The sequence below is a fragment of the Arvicola amphibius genome, chromosome 8 (assembly GCF_903992535.2).
Source record: "Arvicola amphibius chromosome 8, mArvAmp1.2, whole genome shotgun sequence".
NCBI lineage: Eukaryota > Metazoa > Chordata > Mammalia > Rodentia > Cricetidae > Arvicola > Arvicola amphibius.
The window spans coordinates 12,180,002-12,197,342 of record NC_052054.1 but is presented as its reverse complement, the minus strand read 5'-3'; the positions used below and the strand labels follow the sequence as shown (position 1 = coordinate 12,197,342).

The following is a 17,341-nucleotide window of genomic DNA, read 5'->3' as shown; positions in this document are numbered from 1 at the left end:
CAATTATTAATTACATCCTTGCTACTTTCTGAAACCTCATGAGTAACGCCTCCACAGTCCACAGCTCCCTCAGCGTTATCTTCCAAGCTCGCATAAGAGTTCATTAAGCTCCAAGCACTCAATGGCTTTTCTAGCCCAGTGTTCCAAAAAATAATAATTAAAAAAAACAACAACAACAAAGCGAACCATAAAAAACTGGTTTCCGAACCCGTTCTGACCTTTCTGACCTGAAAAATGCCCACATCTTAGCATGCTCCCCCACTGTAACCTTTGTCTTTTCAAACAGCAATTGTTCCCGTCCTTGCTTTCTGGCATAGCAGCGTGTCTGTGTTCTTAGAGTTTGCGAGGCCTTTCATGCTTTTGCTTCCCTGTCTTTGCCTTGCGAGCTTTTCCCCCTCCATAATCGACTTATGGGGACACTGGCCTCTTTGGTGAGAGAGACAATGGTGAGAAAGCGTACTGGCCCCTGTAGACGTGCTTCAGACGGACAAAGGGAAGAGGAGACTTTGAACAGAAGAGAGGGTATTTACTTTGACTCTCTTTCATGTCTCTAATGGCAGGGACACTTACTGTGAAGGGACATCAGAGTCCCACCCCTGCGTTTGGCCCAGGAGAAAGGATATGGTCAACAGGAGAACAAGTACCCCCCAAACAATGAGCTGCGGCTCTCTGATCTGTGCCTTCCCCACCTCAGTCTCCAAAAATAAAACAAACCTGAAATCAGCTCCCCGTGCGAAGTGCGGCTTTGAGAATTCCACAGTGGCTACAGGAGGCCTAAAATACCCAAGGTTAAAGGATTGTATCAAGCAGAAAGTCAGTAAAATAGCATTCTGAGCTTCCACTGTGAAAGAAGCTACCCCACATTCTTGTGGAGACAGCAGAGGCTCAGGAGCTTGGGAATTCATTCTGGGATCATAAGATTCTCCGTGTCCTTCGGGTGGACACAACTCAGCTATGCCCATCATGGAAGTCCGATCTGAGCTAATTCCTAACAGTGCACTCCGTCCTGTCTCAGCTCATTTCCACGTTCCAAGACCCGAGCCCTTCCATAAAGGTCAGTAGCTCATGTGTAACAGGTCAGAATGATCTAGAGTCAGCAGGAGACAGATCTTTGCAATTTTTTTGTGAACAATTCCAGAAAATATAAAGGTAGAGCTGCTAATTAATTTTTCTACTTGGCCTCATGGAGTCTCCAATGAGAGTGTCCTGTTTTCAGGCTAGACCATCTCAGAGGCCTGTGCAATGACTTAGTTACATTATACAACATGCAGTTTCTTAGGTCCAAGATTGGTTTCCCAAGAATGATTGGAAAAAGTGTTTATAACCCATGGCAAAGAAGGGAAGTGCCCAGGCAGACACAGACGTAGAAATGAGCAGAACCCAGCCACTAAATCCACTGAACCCCAGGTTCTGTGACCTGCCCTGAATCCACCTTCGCTATGGAGGCACTGTGGAACTGGGGCAGGTGGTTTAGTTCAAGCTTCTTTTACTATGTGGATAAACCATCCATACACACAGCATTGCTCATGAGCTTTCTCTGAGAATAAGGAACATGGCCTTTTGAAGCATCTGGCCCATGTCGGAGGGATACTGTAGTGCTAGGATGTTCACTGCTATGGGTAGGCGCTTCATGTCATTTGGAGACATGAACAGAATGGGTACCATGTATGTCTACCCTAGAGCAAACAGGAACACTGGTCTTCCTTGGTCTTTTTCTCACTGGCCACTAAGGAATTTTAGAGATGGCCATTGAGTGGAGGTGAAGTCTTGATTTTGAGGACCAATCTTAGAATTGAAATGTCAGTATGACTCAAATGACCTAGTTTCTCAAGTGGATCCCTTCACTATGGAAAGTGCACCCCAGGCTCCTTCTGTGCTAAATTCGTGTGGCAGCATTCCATAGGTGTGTGCGTGGGGAGCATGTGCACATGTGTGTATGTAGCTCGATCTTGCTACCGTGACACTGCCTCTTCCTAAGGAGCAGGGCAGTGGGTAGCAGTGGGCTCTGCTACCTCTACCCAGGCAGCACACCTCTGTGTCCACACTGTGCACAGGACAGAACAAAGAGCAGCTCCATGCCACTTCGGGAAGGAGACCCTGCACAGTGACAATTGCGAAAAATAAGAACGTTTATCCCTGGAAAGATAGAGACTGCAAATGCCATTTAGAGAATGTACCATCTCCCCAATAAATAGCTGCTATTATTTTGCAGGTTCTATTTTGCCGTTGTTATTTTCAAAATAATCCTGAATGAATATAACAGTGTAGAAGAGACAAAAAAAAAATAAATAGAAGAATGAATTCCCCTCCAAAAAAGAATAAATTTCTTCTTCCATATGAGACTCTCCAATATGTAAAATGCACATCTTTAAAGCAATACAATCATACAATTATTTTTCTGGAACACCATTAAGACTAGATTGGCTATTGTAAAACACTTTTCATCCATAAGATTCTTTTTCTTTAAGGCATTATTCTGCACATTAACCATCTCAGAACTTTATTACTATTCTGCCATCTGGCCCATGACTAGATGTCTTTGTGATTGCTCTAATTATAGTTAGTAATCCTTACTGAAACATTCACTAGTGGTAGAACGATTCTCTAGATGGTATTCTATGGAATACTCTCAGGTACCAAATTAACCATAAAGCTGGATGTGCTGTCACTTGACAGGCAGAGGCAGGTTGATCTCTGTGAGCATGAGGCCAGCCTGGTCTACATAGTGAGACTGTGTCTCAAAGCAAAAATAGAAACAAAAAATAAAATAAAATAGATTATTAGATAGTGACACAGAGTTTCAAACCATGTTACAATGGAGACCCAAACCAAAACAAATGCTGATGGCATCAATAATGGGAAGTTTTTTATTATATATTTTATTTAAATCTTTTCTTATGTTAGGAGAGCTATTGCCAAAGCTAGTAGAGTTAATAAATCAAGGCGCTGTCCATGCTAGGACTGTCCCCTTCCCATAGGACGAGGATAATTCCTAATGGGGTACTAGAGTTTTCTGAGGCCACCTAATGAAAGTGGGGAGCCTACGCATGCTTGGGAGAGGCAAATGTGGTCTGAGCCACCCTGCTCAACTGATTGCTGACTTCTGTGACTTGCAGAGATGATCAATTCCAGGAGTGGCCAGAGCTCCAGTGAGGGAAAGTGCAAGTAAATAATTTCTCAAAGTAAACAGATTAAATTAAATGCATTTTTCATTCATTAAGAAAGGGAGCAGGCCCCTCTTTGTTTTATTAATATCTTTAAGTAGAGTATAGATTTTTTTTTGCCTTTCTTGGCCTCTTCCCCTTGTTCCCACTGGCCTGTACTGTCTTTTTATTTGAATTATCTGTTTATTATATTAGGTTAGGAACCCAAAGGCCATTTTTTCCGGGACACACTATAAATACCCATTATCACCGTTATCTATTATTGAATTGATGAAGAGAGACAATTATGAAGGAATTAGATTATCTCAGCTTTTCTATAATCTGTTTTAGTGTATTCTGAAGATTACCTATGCAGTTAAGAAAATGAACCAAATCTCCCAGCTGGCACTTCCCTCGGCGTCGTCTACGCGGCTGTGATATTAAGGAGAGCTAAAATGTGTAAGCCAATACATTTATGTCAGCAGTCCTTCCCCCCCTTCCCCATTCACACACACCTATTTCATTCATCATTCTGACAGTTTGCACAAGCAAACTGTCCCAACTTTTTTCAAGAGTTCTTTCCACAAATTGAGTGTGATGCAGAATTAATCATAGCCGTTAGGCGGGACGTGGAGGACTTTTATCACCACAGGGCGTTTACACGCTCAGCACACGGCTTCCTCCATGTTACACCAGAGACGTCTCACCCACCTTCTTCTCCCCCACTCTCGTCTCCATCTTAGTGATGCTTACATTTACTTCTGTGCGGGAAATACCTCTTTAATGCAGCACGACTTCTATTTTCACTTCCTTCAATCGACCCATCCTTATGCTTGTGGTTAATTTTCCTCCCTGGGTAATTGGTTCCTTCCTCTTTGCCCTCCAACTATTTTGTATTAAATTACTATTACTTGAATGATGTGCATGTACACGTGTGTATGTATGTGCTTGGGTGATTGTGTATAGGAGCATGGATGAATGGGTGTGTGTGGAGTTGAGAGAACGACCTTCAGTCTGTGTCTTCACCTTCTACTTTGTTTGACATCAGGGTCTCTTGTATGTCGCTACATATATCAGACTCGCTGGCCCTTGAAGTTCCAAGGATTGCCTTGTCTCTGCCTCCCTTCCCACAGTAGGAACAATGGGATTACAGACACACACTTCCAGGCTTGGATTTCTGGGGCTTCTGGGGACTCAGACTCAAGTCCTCACATTTGTGCGGCAAGCATTTTATCCATAGAATCATCTCCCCAACCTGCTTTATATCTAAATATAGAGACAGAAACAAAGACACTTTAAAATGTTTGCTTCAAATAGACAGTGCTCCTTTATCCTCCCAAGGATAAACCTGTACCTTACTGGTTATGGGCCTGCCTTTACCTAAAAAGATTTTAGAATTGCATGGCAAAGGAGAAGGGGGAAGAAGCTACCATGTAGCTAGACATAGCGACCTAACCCTGTGATCTTAGCATGCAAGAGGCAGAAGCAGGATGACTGACTGCTAAGTGTTTGAGGGCAGCCTGGATCATAGTGTTCCAGGCCAACTTGAGCTACAGTGAAAACCCTTTCTCAAAAAGCCAAGGAAAGAAGGAAGAGGAGGAGGCAGAGGAAGAGGATGAGGAAGAAGAGGAAGAAGAACAGGAGCAGCAGGAGGAGAGATTGTATACAATGGTAACAACGGAGAAAGGTTCAGCAATTTCTTTTTATGTGGAGTTAAAACTTGAGGCTTAAACATTAAAATGTGTACTTTTATGCCAAGGGGTATTTTGCATTGAGACGAGAAAAAAAAAATCCTATCCAATTGCAGCTAACAATTTACACCAAAAATTTCAGCTCTGCGTATCTATGCTCCTGTTCGTCTCCTCTTGTTACAAAAGAGAACGATCTGGAAGCTATAGTCTAGACCTAAAATTGTGAAGATGCTGTTAGCTAAACACACACCACTTTGCTCTGCTCCACTTTCGAAATTATAGAGACGCTGACAGTTTAGTGAAGGAAGTTGTATTTATATCTCACACGTGTGTAGGTAGCACTGACGAATATTAGTTACATAAGACTGGTGAGAGCTGTATACATGCACACACACACACACACACACACACACACACACGCCCGCACACACACACTCACCTACCTGTTTCATGGGACAGAAATTTCCTAACCCTGTAACTAGGCATGCCAATTCCTAACCATCAGCACTTAGGCACAGTTTTCAGCCTAAACTGGGAATATCCTGGGGATGCCACTTCTTCTAACAGGGAGTGTGGAGGTGAACATGAGAATCTCACACTCTGGTGCTGACTCAGTGGCTCGCTAGTGCATACATGTACTATGTATTCACTAATGAGGAGGAGGTAACAGCGTTAAGAAGCTCACAGTGTGTCCATAAGATGCTCCACGAATGGCTATACAAGGAAGGGAGCGGGGTAACACAGTAGGATGGCAGAGAGGCTGGGAAGGGAGCAGGGTAACACAGTAGGCCTGCGGAGAGGCAAGGAGGTGGGAAGAAGAGGGTCCCTGCGGCAGATCTGAGAGACTTGCATGTCAGTACGAGGGTCTGACTCACGGTGGGTGCCGATGTATGTTGCTTGAGCGAGCGAGTGAAAGAGACTTCTCTGCTCTCCTTTCTGTGTGAAGTGTGGTGTGACTCGGGTCGTGGGGGCTGTGAAGCAACAAGCCACCCACACAGGTGAGTTTTCCTTGGTAGACTACAAGGTGAAGATGAAGAAAGCCTGGCTCAGAGCTCCAAGCCTACAGAATGGTGGCTGTTCGGCTGGAAGGAAAGACAAGCTTGGGGCTATGGGGATGAATGCTTGTGGTTTGAGTCTGCTGATCTGGGTCTGATCCCTGGGACAGTTGTCCTCTGACCTCCACAGGAATGCCGTGGCACTGTCCCCCTTCGTCCTAATATAATAAATGACAATTAAAAAAGAAACTAGGTTGCTTGAGTACCAGAAGGATCTAAATTCAAGTTCTAGTTCTCTTGTTCATTTGTTCTCTCTGCTTTGTGTCCCTCATTGGTAAAGTGAGGGTATTAGTCATTTTAATTAAAGCAATCTAATATGACAATTGTATTCTTTTTAGCTTTGGGATTGGTGTGTGTTTTCTTTTTTGTAGAACAGAAATAAATAGCGATTATTTACAAGAGATTGTATGATGTCAGATATGTAAAATGCCCAGTTCTATACTAGCTGGATAGAAAAGTCTTGTGAAATCTTTATTGGTTCTGGCACTACTAGCAATCTGCTTATATCTTTGTGGATGTGATTCATATTTATATTGTTTTATGAACATGTACACCGTGGTTCTGTATTTCACATTATTTGCCTTTAAAAAGTACTCCCTGTTTGATATGGATTCTTATTTCTCCATTGGATGGACTAGGAATCCCAGTTCAAAGAGGTGTATGGAAGCTCAGAAGGTTGTGCTTCTTCAGTGACAGCTGAATCAGGCAGAGCCTCCTGGAGAACAGGATTTGGATACAGAGATGCTTGGATCAGAAATGGTGGCGATGAGGAGACAGATGGCTTCATTAGTCAAGCGCTTGCCTTGCAGGTCTCAGGATCTGAGGTCAGATCCTCAGAACCCACATAAAAAGCCAGTCATGATAGTGTGTGCTTGTGGTCCCAGTAAGACAAACAGCCCGCTAGAAGCTCACAGGACAGATAACCCTTTCAGGAGAAATCTTGTCCCTAACAAAAGGTAGAAATGCCCGAGGGCTGATATTTGGGTCTTTACTCTGATCCTGATACACATGTTGTGTTCACAGGTATCTGTGCTTGGAACTTGAATCTATGGGTACACTTACATGAGTGTGCGCATGCACACACACACACACACACACACACACACACAGAGAGAGAGAGAGAGAGAGAGAGAGAGAGAGAGAGAGAGATCCTGTGCACTTGGTTACAGGTTCATAGGTTCATGTGGTATCATGTCTACTACTTGACTGTGTCATAGAAAGAACTGGGTGACCTGGATCTGGAGTCTGTTTTTGATCATCTGTGCATCATTTAATCAGGTCACCTTACTCTTTCTAAGCATCAGTGTCTGTATCCAGGAAAAGGAACATAAATCGTTATACTGTGTTGTGGTCTTGGGTGTGTGTGACATGTTACTCACCGGCTCATGTGTTCGAGCACTTGAGCCCCAGCTGTAAGATCAGCTAGCTTCAAGAGCAAACGAAAAATGTATGCCAAGCTCCTGTCACTTAAGCAGCTGATTCTCCTCTTCTTTCTTAGTGGGAAATATAGCAGGTTTTGAGCCCCTGGCTCACATTTTGTCATTGTGTCATAGGACACAGTTCCCGAGCAGAAGAAAGAAGGAACAACAAACGGTCCACAGACCACAAACTGTGCTGCAGTGTAGCTGTAAAATGCTCCCGCAGGCTCGTGTGCTTCAATGCTTGGACCTTAGCTGTTGGAGGAGGTTGCAACCTTGGAAGGTTGGCCCTACCTACAAGCATTGTATTGGGGGAGGAGCTTAAGGTTTATTGCTGTGCCCTGCTTCCTGCACAGCCTCTGCTTCTTGGCCTGTTAAGATCTGTTAAGATACGAGAAAACAGCTCTTGCATGCTCCTACTGCCACAGGGCCATCCTTACCATGGAGGGCTAAATCCTCAAATCATAATCCAAAATAAATCTCCTTTCCCTTGTTTCTTGCCAGGTATTTTGTTATAGCAATAAGAAAAAGTAATAACTCTACACTGGGATTCAGTTACTGATTATAGTGTCTTCCTTTGGTCTAGGAGGAAACTGTAACCAAAGGCCATGCTGATCAGATATGGGCAGGAAAGGATCAGGTCTAACCTTGCCAAGTGTCCTCCTCCTTCATGCTCCATAGTCAACACTGTGTCACGTCAACTTGATACAAGCCAGGGTTAATTTGTAAGGAGACATTGCAATTGAGAAAGTGTTCCCACTAAAACACCTTCCATGGGCAAGATTGTTGTGTATTTTCTTAATTAGTGACAGACATGGGAGAGTCCGGTGTAGATGGTCCCGGGTGCACAAAAAAGCAGGCTGAGCAAGCCAGTAAGCAGAACTAGATGGCTTCTGCTTCAGTTCCCGACTCCGGGTTCCCTTACGTGCCTGCCCTGACTTCCTCACATCATGGATTATGATGTGGAAGTGTAAGATGAAACAAACCTTTTCCCCAGGTTGTTGTTTCCCCTTGTTTTTATCACAGCAATAGAAATCCAGACTAAGACAGATGGCCCTCTGTCCACAGCTGTTGTGGTACCTGATGCTGATCCTAACTGGGCTTGGGCTCAGAGAAGGAAAGTCTAGAGCATGACACCTTAGGATGATGAGCTCTCGGAGCTGAGGAACCAAGTCCTCCCTGACCTTCATCAACTGTCCCAGTTTTTCCTTCAGAGGTCTGTTTCTGTAACTCTCCTGTTGACCTAGAGGCTGGGTTCTCCAGAATACCGTCTCATGAAGAACACTAAGTTGACACTACAGGCAGAACACGGGTGAGTTTTGTTCCATGTATTTGTTGTTCAGGCTCATTCATCTCCCCTAAAAATCATTTACTATAAAATTGCCTGTATCTTGCAATGGAAAGGCTAGTGAAGCTTCAACCATTTGGCCTCTGAGCTTTGTTCTCTGTGTGACTCCCATCACCTTACACAACAGTAAATTTCAGTATCTTTTCTCCTGTTCATCTGTCTTCTCTTGTTTGGTTTATAGACTTAATGATGAAACCTTCAGCGGGTATAAAGGAAGGCTCCTTTTGCCTTGATTGGGCCAAAGCCTGAGACAATGTCTCATACCAGATAGAACAAGGGAATGGAGACACCTAGTCTAAGAACACATAAGGGATCACAAAGGGGGATTTGGTGCTGGGTGGCAGGACCATTGCAAGAAGAATAAAAACTCCTACTAGTACAGGCCCTGGAAGGAAGATGGAACTGGGCATTTGCAAGCACAGAATGGATCTAAAGAGATGATGGGGAAGGCTGCCTGTTAATATGACTAACGGCAACCCAGTCACATAGCCATTTGCAGGCTGTCCACATTTTATTGAGATGAGCAATTACATGTCCTGTAATGGCAATGAAGCAATAAAATTTATGTCTTGTCATTTTTTAACAAGATTAGACATAACCCTGCTCATAAATGTAATCCTGAATGGAGATTTTTAAGAACATAAGTATAGTTAAGGATCCTTAAGTTTATCCCTCATAGTTAATTAAAATCCTCCCCAGGAATCGACAGAAGATAGATAAAAGGGAGTTGAACCCTTCCCTCCATGGAAGGGTGAACTAATGATTTCTCCATACCTTGCTCAGCTCAGGCAGGCTCTGTGGCTCACACCACTGATACCACATGGACTTGAGAAGAGAGGCGAAGGGCGTAACTCCAATTCCTGTCGCAATGCACACACTTACAGGGTAGTGAAACACATCTGCCAGGGAGCCTCCGAAGGGCCCGTCCACTGCCAGCCTGGAATCAGAAAAAGCCACGCGTTAGAATGCCTTACTCTTAAACACAAAGACATCTGAAGCCTGTGGTTTTCATAGGATGGGTCGGCAAACACTGGCAGAACAGTCGGTTGGGTATATAAAGATTCTCTCTCTGGGGAGAGGAGATGAACCAGTTGCTTGGATCAGTGCTTACTACGTGAGCGTGAGAGCCTCAGTTCATTCAATTCCCGGGACTTACCTAAAAAGCTGGGGTGACAACAAGCTTGAAAACCCAGTGCTGGGAAAGCAGAGGCAGGCAGGTCTTTGGAGCTCTCTGGCCAGCCAGTCAATCCTAACGGCAAGTTTCAGGCAAATGGAAAACTCAATCTCTCTCTCTCTCTCAATCTCTCTCTCTCTCAATCTCTCTCTCTCTCTCTCTCTCTCTCTCTCTCTCTCTCTCTCTCTCTCTCAACCTTTCTCTCTCTCTCTCTCTCTCTCTCTCTCTCTCTCTCTCTCAATCTCTCTCTCAAAAAATAATGTGGAGAAGCAAAAATCAGAGAAGCAACCTGACATCTACTCCTGCATACTCACATGCGAGTAACACACTCCCCCTCCCACACATGGGTACACACCCCCGCACCAGTACACACACATGTGTACAAATACAAGTACACACATACTCACACAAGAGAATACACATGCACACAGACACACGCATACACAAGTTCTATCTGTAGAGCTTGGAGTAAGCACTAGAACTCAGGTGTCCGCCCCACTGGAGAAACACTACCTGGACACCCTGGCTAGGTGTTGGTTATGGAAGGCAAAGCCTGCCTTTTCCTGCTTGTGGCTTACCTCATCAATGTGGCTTGCTCTTTTTAGAGCTCTGGGGTCTTCACTAGCTGCCTGTCTGACTTTCTTCCCTCTGCTGCCAGCCGAAAGCAAAGGAGACACTCCACGGTGACTTAGAAGATTGGCATTTCCTTTTCAGGGTGAAATCCCCCATTGATATTTGTTTTCATACATTTCTATCATTTTAGTCTAATCGAAGTGATTTTTTTGGAATAAATATAATTTTGAAATAATTTGTCAGTTTTGTATAATTTGTAAAACTCACTATTTCAGATTATATTTGTTAAAAAAAAAAAAAGACCTTTATGATCAGCAGTCCAGGGGAGTCCAGGGGCGGGAAAAATGTTTTGCCTTTTCCTTGTAATGGTAAAACACATTCTTTGAATAAATAAGCCGTTTTGACGTGAACTGGCCTCTGAATTCTTCCCCATCCCTTCTCCCCAGTTCTCCAAGTTGGCTTTTCCTTTGTTTCCTAAACGCGCAGTAGTGCTGTCTTCTGCCATGCAGCGCCCTTTCGCACGGACTACTTAGATACAATTTATCCTCTCCCTTTACCTGCTTAGATGACACCCTTCCTCTGGGGCCTGTCCAAACCCCGCTTCTCCAGGGAAGTCCTCCTGGACCCCTTTGGCTAGGTGAAATTCCCTCACTCATCCTTCCTCACTCTTGCTGCACTATTAGCATTTCTACTGTGTGTGCGCTCATGATTTAGGGATGGCCATCTTGACCTCTAAGTTTCTAAGTCTCTGGATGTGGGGAGCAGGTTCATCTTTACTCATAGCTTGTCTGGTGCCTGGGTGGCTATCCAGCCTAGAGCTGTGATGTAGGTGAGTCTTCTATCTATCTGATGATTTCATTGGTTAATTAATAAAGAAACTGCCTGGCCCAACTGATAGACTGGCCCTTAGGTGGGTGGAGTAGACAGAACAGGAAGAAGGAAGTGAGGTAGATGGCTCAGTCAGATGCCACGCCTCTCCTAAGTTAGTCAGACTGCCATGCCTCTGCTCAGGGAGAGAGATGCAATGAAGCTCCAGCCCAAGATGCTAGAATCTTCCCCGGTAAGACACCACTTGTGGTGTTACAAAGATTATTAGATATGGGTTAGTCAAGATGTGAGTAACAGGCCAGGCAGTGTTTAAAAGAATACAATTTGTGTGTTGTTATTTTGTGTGTAAAGCTAGCCGAGTGGGATTTGGGCGGGATGAAAAGCAGGCCTGCCCACAGCCCCTCACTACAGAGCTGCTCAGTAACTGTTTGCTGAATCAATTGTAAAGGGAATATTTAGAGCATTTCAGTAGGCAGAATATATTAAATAACTCCAACTATTCCAAAAGTACACATTTACATATGAACAAAGATATGCTAATTAAAAGGTTTCTAAGTCATTCCTAACCACCCCCCCCAGGAGAGCCTGTCACCTGCGCTGTGAGGGTGGGGGTTAGCCTATTTGGGCTTTAAATATGTGTTCATGAAAGTTCAAATGGATTTATTTAAAAATATTCTATATCCCAGACTTCCTAATAATTCAAATGAACTCTCCTTGAGTTAATCTTAATTAATAAGGCTTAATTACATATTGATATATGGAAATAGAAGAATAAAACTAAAAGGGATTAACCAGAAGGTACTGGTTATCTTAGCCCACTGTAGATTATGTTTAAATAATTAGATAGATGATAGATAGAAAGATAGATAGATTGAAACCTTACCCATGAATTAAGGTGTCTTATTGTTAATTATTTTTATAATTAGTAATCAGTGATTTATTTGACACCAATTTAAAAATAGATATCAATTAAATTCAGAGGACACTTGTGTCCCAGAGTCCACAGAAATATACATTACTTTCTAATTGTTTATAACTGAGAGCCCTCCCTTGCCCTGTGTGAGAACTGACCATTCTCTTACATCAACCTGCAAGGCACTATGATATCTAAGTTTGAGACAGTTCTTTTTCGTGTCTTACTGAAATCTGTAAGACTCTCACCTTTGCCTCCTTTAAAGAATATACATATACTTTATATATGTATATATATATATAGCTTTCTCATTTCCTATATATCAAGTCTTGATGCCTTAAGATTTGTCTTTTTGGGAGTGGGGGGTTAGGTGGGTGGGTGGACTGCATTATTTCTCTATCCCTTACAATTAGACTAGATAGCCTTTGCACACTGGACACATTTCTACTCTTTCTTTGATTCTTTCTTTCTTTCTTTCTTTCTTTCTTTCTTTCTTTCTTTCTTTCTTTCTTTCTTTTCTGTGTGCTGTGACTGTGCATGCTCCTGTAACTATGTGTCTGAATGTGTGTTGATGTGTTGATATGTGTACCTGTGTCTGCACACATATGTGTGTTTTCATATAGAGGATAGCACTTGACGGCAAGTGTCTTCCTTGATCACTCTATTTTATATATTGGTGTAGGATTTTTTATTTGAACCAGAAGCTCACTGATTTGGCTAGTCTGGCTAGCAAGCTGACTCCAGGATCACCTGTCTTTACCCTCCAAGCACTAGTACTACAAGCAGGCTGCCATGCTAACCCAGGGTTTCTGTGGATCCTGGGGAAGTGAACTTGGGCATCACAGTGAACTCTCCATCCGCAGAGCCATCTCTTGAGCGCTGGATGAATTCTGCTTTCATGTTTATTCATCTGTTATCCCTTTAATCTGGATTCAGGGTTTAATGTAAAGCAGGAAGTTACTGTCTCACAGCAGCTGAGTCTTGTTGGCTCCTTGATGCCTCGCACCATCAGCCTCCTGCCTCATTTTTCTGAGCTCAGAGCCATTAGGAGCTAACACTCCTATTGGAATATCGAGGGTATATTCTTACTTTGCAGCCAATTGTAGTAAGTCTTTCTGGGCACTCATACATTATACCAATATATATGAAATATGATGGATAACCCTACATCAAATATTAAGCATTACTGTGATCTCACACTAAGTGTCATCTAAAAATGTAGTTCTCACAGAGTTAGACGCTGGGAGTGGGGACAGGGGGCGGGAGGTATCAGTGAAAGAAGAGCTAAGCACAGTGTACAGGAAGGACACTGCGGGGACATACGGTGTATAGCAATTGTATTCAGTGACAATCTGATCATCTTCAAAAATGCAAAGTGACCACACATTAATGTTCTCATTGTGGAAGTGCTAACTGTGCTAACTATCAACTTTTCACTAGACAGCATAATGAACACATATAACCATAATGTGCATATATAAACATAATGCAGATCCATAAATGCAATGCACATGTACTTCCAAAATCATGCTCTACACAGTGAGCATGGGTAATTTTATGTGTCAGTGACCAAAGACTAAGAAGGCTGGGAGGGTTCTGTCCACAAAGGATGAAGGGGAGGAGCAGATGTACCCAGAGAGGCCCCAGAGAGCAGATCACACGAGACCTCCCGGCATCACTCCATGGACAAGAAGCTGCACACAGAGCTTCTGTGGGTTGATGGAAAACTTGTTGGTTGGTGAAGGGAAGAATGTTTGGCAGACTGAGTAGCTGGATCCACGAAGAGCAGAAGCAGGGATGACAAAAGAGTTAAAGGTTTGAAACTTAGCAGTGGAGACGATGGGATGAGCAGGCACGAGGGAGGCTTGCAGACACCATAACTGTTGCATTGTGTGTTGTGTGTGTGGGGGTCACTTCCTTCTACATTTGCCCCTGATTTTTCACTTCACTTTAACCTTAGAATTAAGTGTCATTGCTCGTCCTCTATGGAAAGGAAGGCCTGCATCCCTTCCATTCACTAGACACAACCAGTGTGGCATGCTGACGGTTCCACCTTCCCTGGAGAGGGGGAAAGAGGGCAACAAGCTCATTTCATTTTGTGCCTCAGCCTTGGAAGGGTGCCTACCTAGTCATCAATAAATAGTTGTCAAATTAAATGAGCTAAAGGATATATGCTGGGCTGAAGGTGTTAGGTTATGTTTATCTTTAGGTGTCTGACATGGTTCTTGGTCCAGGAGATACAGAAGAAGGGTGACAATGTTGCTCCTGCAGGGACTTCCATATAAGTATGCGCCACTGTGTTTTTAAACTAAAGCCAACATGTGGTGGCTGCTGTCCCCCAAGAATGGCACCAGTAGACTTATTTTTTTTAATGCTTCATTGAAATATTTAGTTTTGGAATTGTTTTGTCTCATATTTTTCTGTTTTCTTGATTTTCTGGGGCCCTATCCATGGACTTCATGTACTGTTGGATGATGCTATAGGGATGGGAATTGACCTTCTTGTTCACTTACAGGAGCCAAGGTAAGATCATGCACACAGGGTTTCGGGTCAAACACTAGGGCTTTTCTGAATAGGGTGTGTTAGGGGTAGAATCATGACCGATATGAGAAGAAGCCCCAGCTCCAGTGCCCTGTACTGTGTTTTTGAAAACAGGGTTGCAGAAATGAGTAGTCTCTGTGTACATCTCCTATACCTTACCATGTGGTTGTGTATGAACAGTACAGGTTAAGACCCCTTGACCAGAACAGAGCATCCTTCTTCAGGAGACCAAGCTTTGCAAAGACAGCCTGAAAGCCTGGTCTGTGACAGGAGAGCGCTCACAGGGTTGTCTGACTCATGGCAAGCCGTACATAATTAGACAAGAGCTACTTTTGGGTCTGGAAAGGAAACCGTTCTTCCTTCCTGGATCGTCGCCTACTTTTGTTGAACATTTATTTATTTTTACAGAAATGTACTTGCTTCTCTTAAATTATACATTTTATGGAGGCTTTCTTTTTTTTCTTTTTTCTTATTTTTTTTTAAACAAACTCAAGCTTGCAGCCTGGTCTAAAGGCATCTCCAAGTCTGACAATTTATTGCTGCGTTTAGATAGTTTCCCGTCTGAAGTACTGAGACCTGAATAAAACAGTGACTCTGGGGTCTCACCTTGGCATGCTGCATAGCTCATTGGGGGGCTTCCCCTCCGCCCCAAAGGCTTTCAATAATGCCTCTGTCCAGTCTCCAGACGCGCGGATGTGCACGCTGAAGAAGTCCTCCTGGGGAGCGGAGGTCAGAGTGAAGGGGTGCCATTCCAGCGGGGAGATGGATGGGCACTGGATGAAGATGTACTGTCCAGGTGCCATCTTGAAATCACGCTTCTTCATGTGAAGTTCCAGGACTGCAGACGGGTGACTCACCACCTACAACAGAGCAGAGAGCTGTGGGGATTCTCACTCAGGTAAAACAAGGGCACAGAAGTCATTCCATCAAAGGCTTGCAAAATTGTTAACTGGTTTATATTTCCTTAGACCATTTATATTTGTCACTGATTTCATGCCTGGACTTGCAACTTAAGCAATAATAGAGTTCATTGTGCAGGGCGCTGTGCTTGACTCTTAGTAACAGCATGAGGAGGCAACAGAGCAGGCATGTGATGCCATGCTCCCACATGACCAAACTTCCCTGAGCCCAGGGAATCATTTCTAACTGAGAATAAGCGGGGATAAATGGATAGCCCATAATTTTACTGGAGCTTATTAAAAATAGTTACCACATCATCTTCAACTCAAAAACAAAAACAAAACAAAACAAAAAACAACAACAACAAAAAACTAGCAGTAATGTGTTAGCTTTGGCAGTTACTTGCGTGTTTTCTCAACCTCCTGAGAATTAACCCTGCAGTTTTCTTCACAATAAAGGGAAAAATACCAATCTTCCACTTCTTTCTAAAACATTTTACTTGTTGAGTTTTTTTTTTTTTTTTAACTAAACACTGTCTTGGTTCTGAGTTTTTGATATGAGGAATCCCCGTGAAGCTTGTACAAGGACTTTACACTAATGGCTCGTCCGAGGACAGAAACAGTTGCCCTCCCTAGACAGCCATTCTTTCATGAAAAATCTCTGCACACCTCCACATCCTGTTTGCTAACAGACACAAGAACACAAGCCAGTATGGGAATACTGGGATGGCACGTTTCCATGTGAGGAGCCCCTGACAGCATTTCAGTCTTTAGTTACAGGATTATGCTTTCTCTTCTGACACTGCCTCAGATGGAGCATTCTCCTGTTCATCTATCTTCTTTCAGTGAGACAGCGAAGGATTGTGGAGCTCTCTTCAAATTGTACTAATACTGGGGAGCGGGTAGATGGATTGGCTGGTTTTGTGTTAACTTGATGCGAGCTAGCGTCATCAGAGAGGAAGGAGCCTCAGTTGAGGAAATGTCCCCATGAGATCCAGCTGTAATGCATTTTCTCATGGGCCCAACCCACGGCGTGTGATGCCATCTGTGGGCTGGTGGTCTTGGTTTCTATAAGAAAGCAGGCTGAGCAAGTCACGGAGAGCAAGCCAGTAAGTAGCACCCCTCCTTGGCCTGGCCTCTGCATCAACTCCTGTCTCCAGGTTCCTTCCAGCCCTGCTTGAGTTCCTGTGCTGATTTCCTCCAATGAAGCACTATGGCCTGGAAGTGTAAGCCAAATGAACCCTTTTCTCCCCAACTTGCTTTTTGGTCATGGTGGTTCGTCACAGCAATAGAAACCCCAACTAGGACAGTAGAGTAATTTTTACTTCTGTCAACCCGCGGGTAATCTTTTCTACCTATCCGTTCCTATCTTCCTCCAGCATGACGTAAAAATTAATGAGCCATGAGGATGAACAGCAAGAAGGGGAAGCCCCACCAGAGTGCATATCACTACGCAGAGTAGAGCACAGGCTACGTCTGCCCCTCTCCATCTTAAACCTCCAGCACCTTTTCATATCCTGAACCTGTGGCTTCATGCCAAGCCTGCGCTGAGTATCCTCAGGTAAGCACGTATGTGCTTGAAGCTGTGTGGACGATACTGGCCTGTTTGCAAAATTCCACCTTGATACGGTACCTGAAGTTACTATGGTCAGTGTAAAGCATTCTTTGTGGTTCCCCGTCTCTTCCTCACTAGAGAGAAGCCATAATAAAGAGAAATATAGCTAACCCCAGTGCCGCGCCATAAGCCTTTATCAGAAT

General features: G+C 43.7%; 1 protein-coding gene across 1 annotated transcript in view; it reads right to left on the bottom strand.

The window, feature by feature from the left end:
- The window catches only part of Nox3 (NADPH oxidase 3), a 59,599-nt gene that overhangs the window by 18,868 nt on the left and 23,390 nt on the right, over nucleotides 1–17,341 (bottom strand). Inside the window, exons 9-10 of the mRNA XM_038340201.1 lie at nucleotides 15,291–15,544; nucleotides 9,430–9,592 (exon numbers count right to left, since the gene is read on the bottom strand). Coding sequence (XP_038196129.1) covers nucleotides 9,430–9,592; nucleotides 15,291–15,544 — 417 coding nt within the window. The remainder of the gene's footprint in view (nucleotides 1–9,429; nucleotides 9,593–15,290; nucleotides 15,545–17,341) is intronic.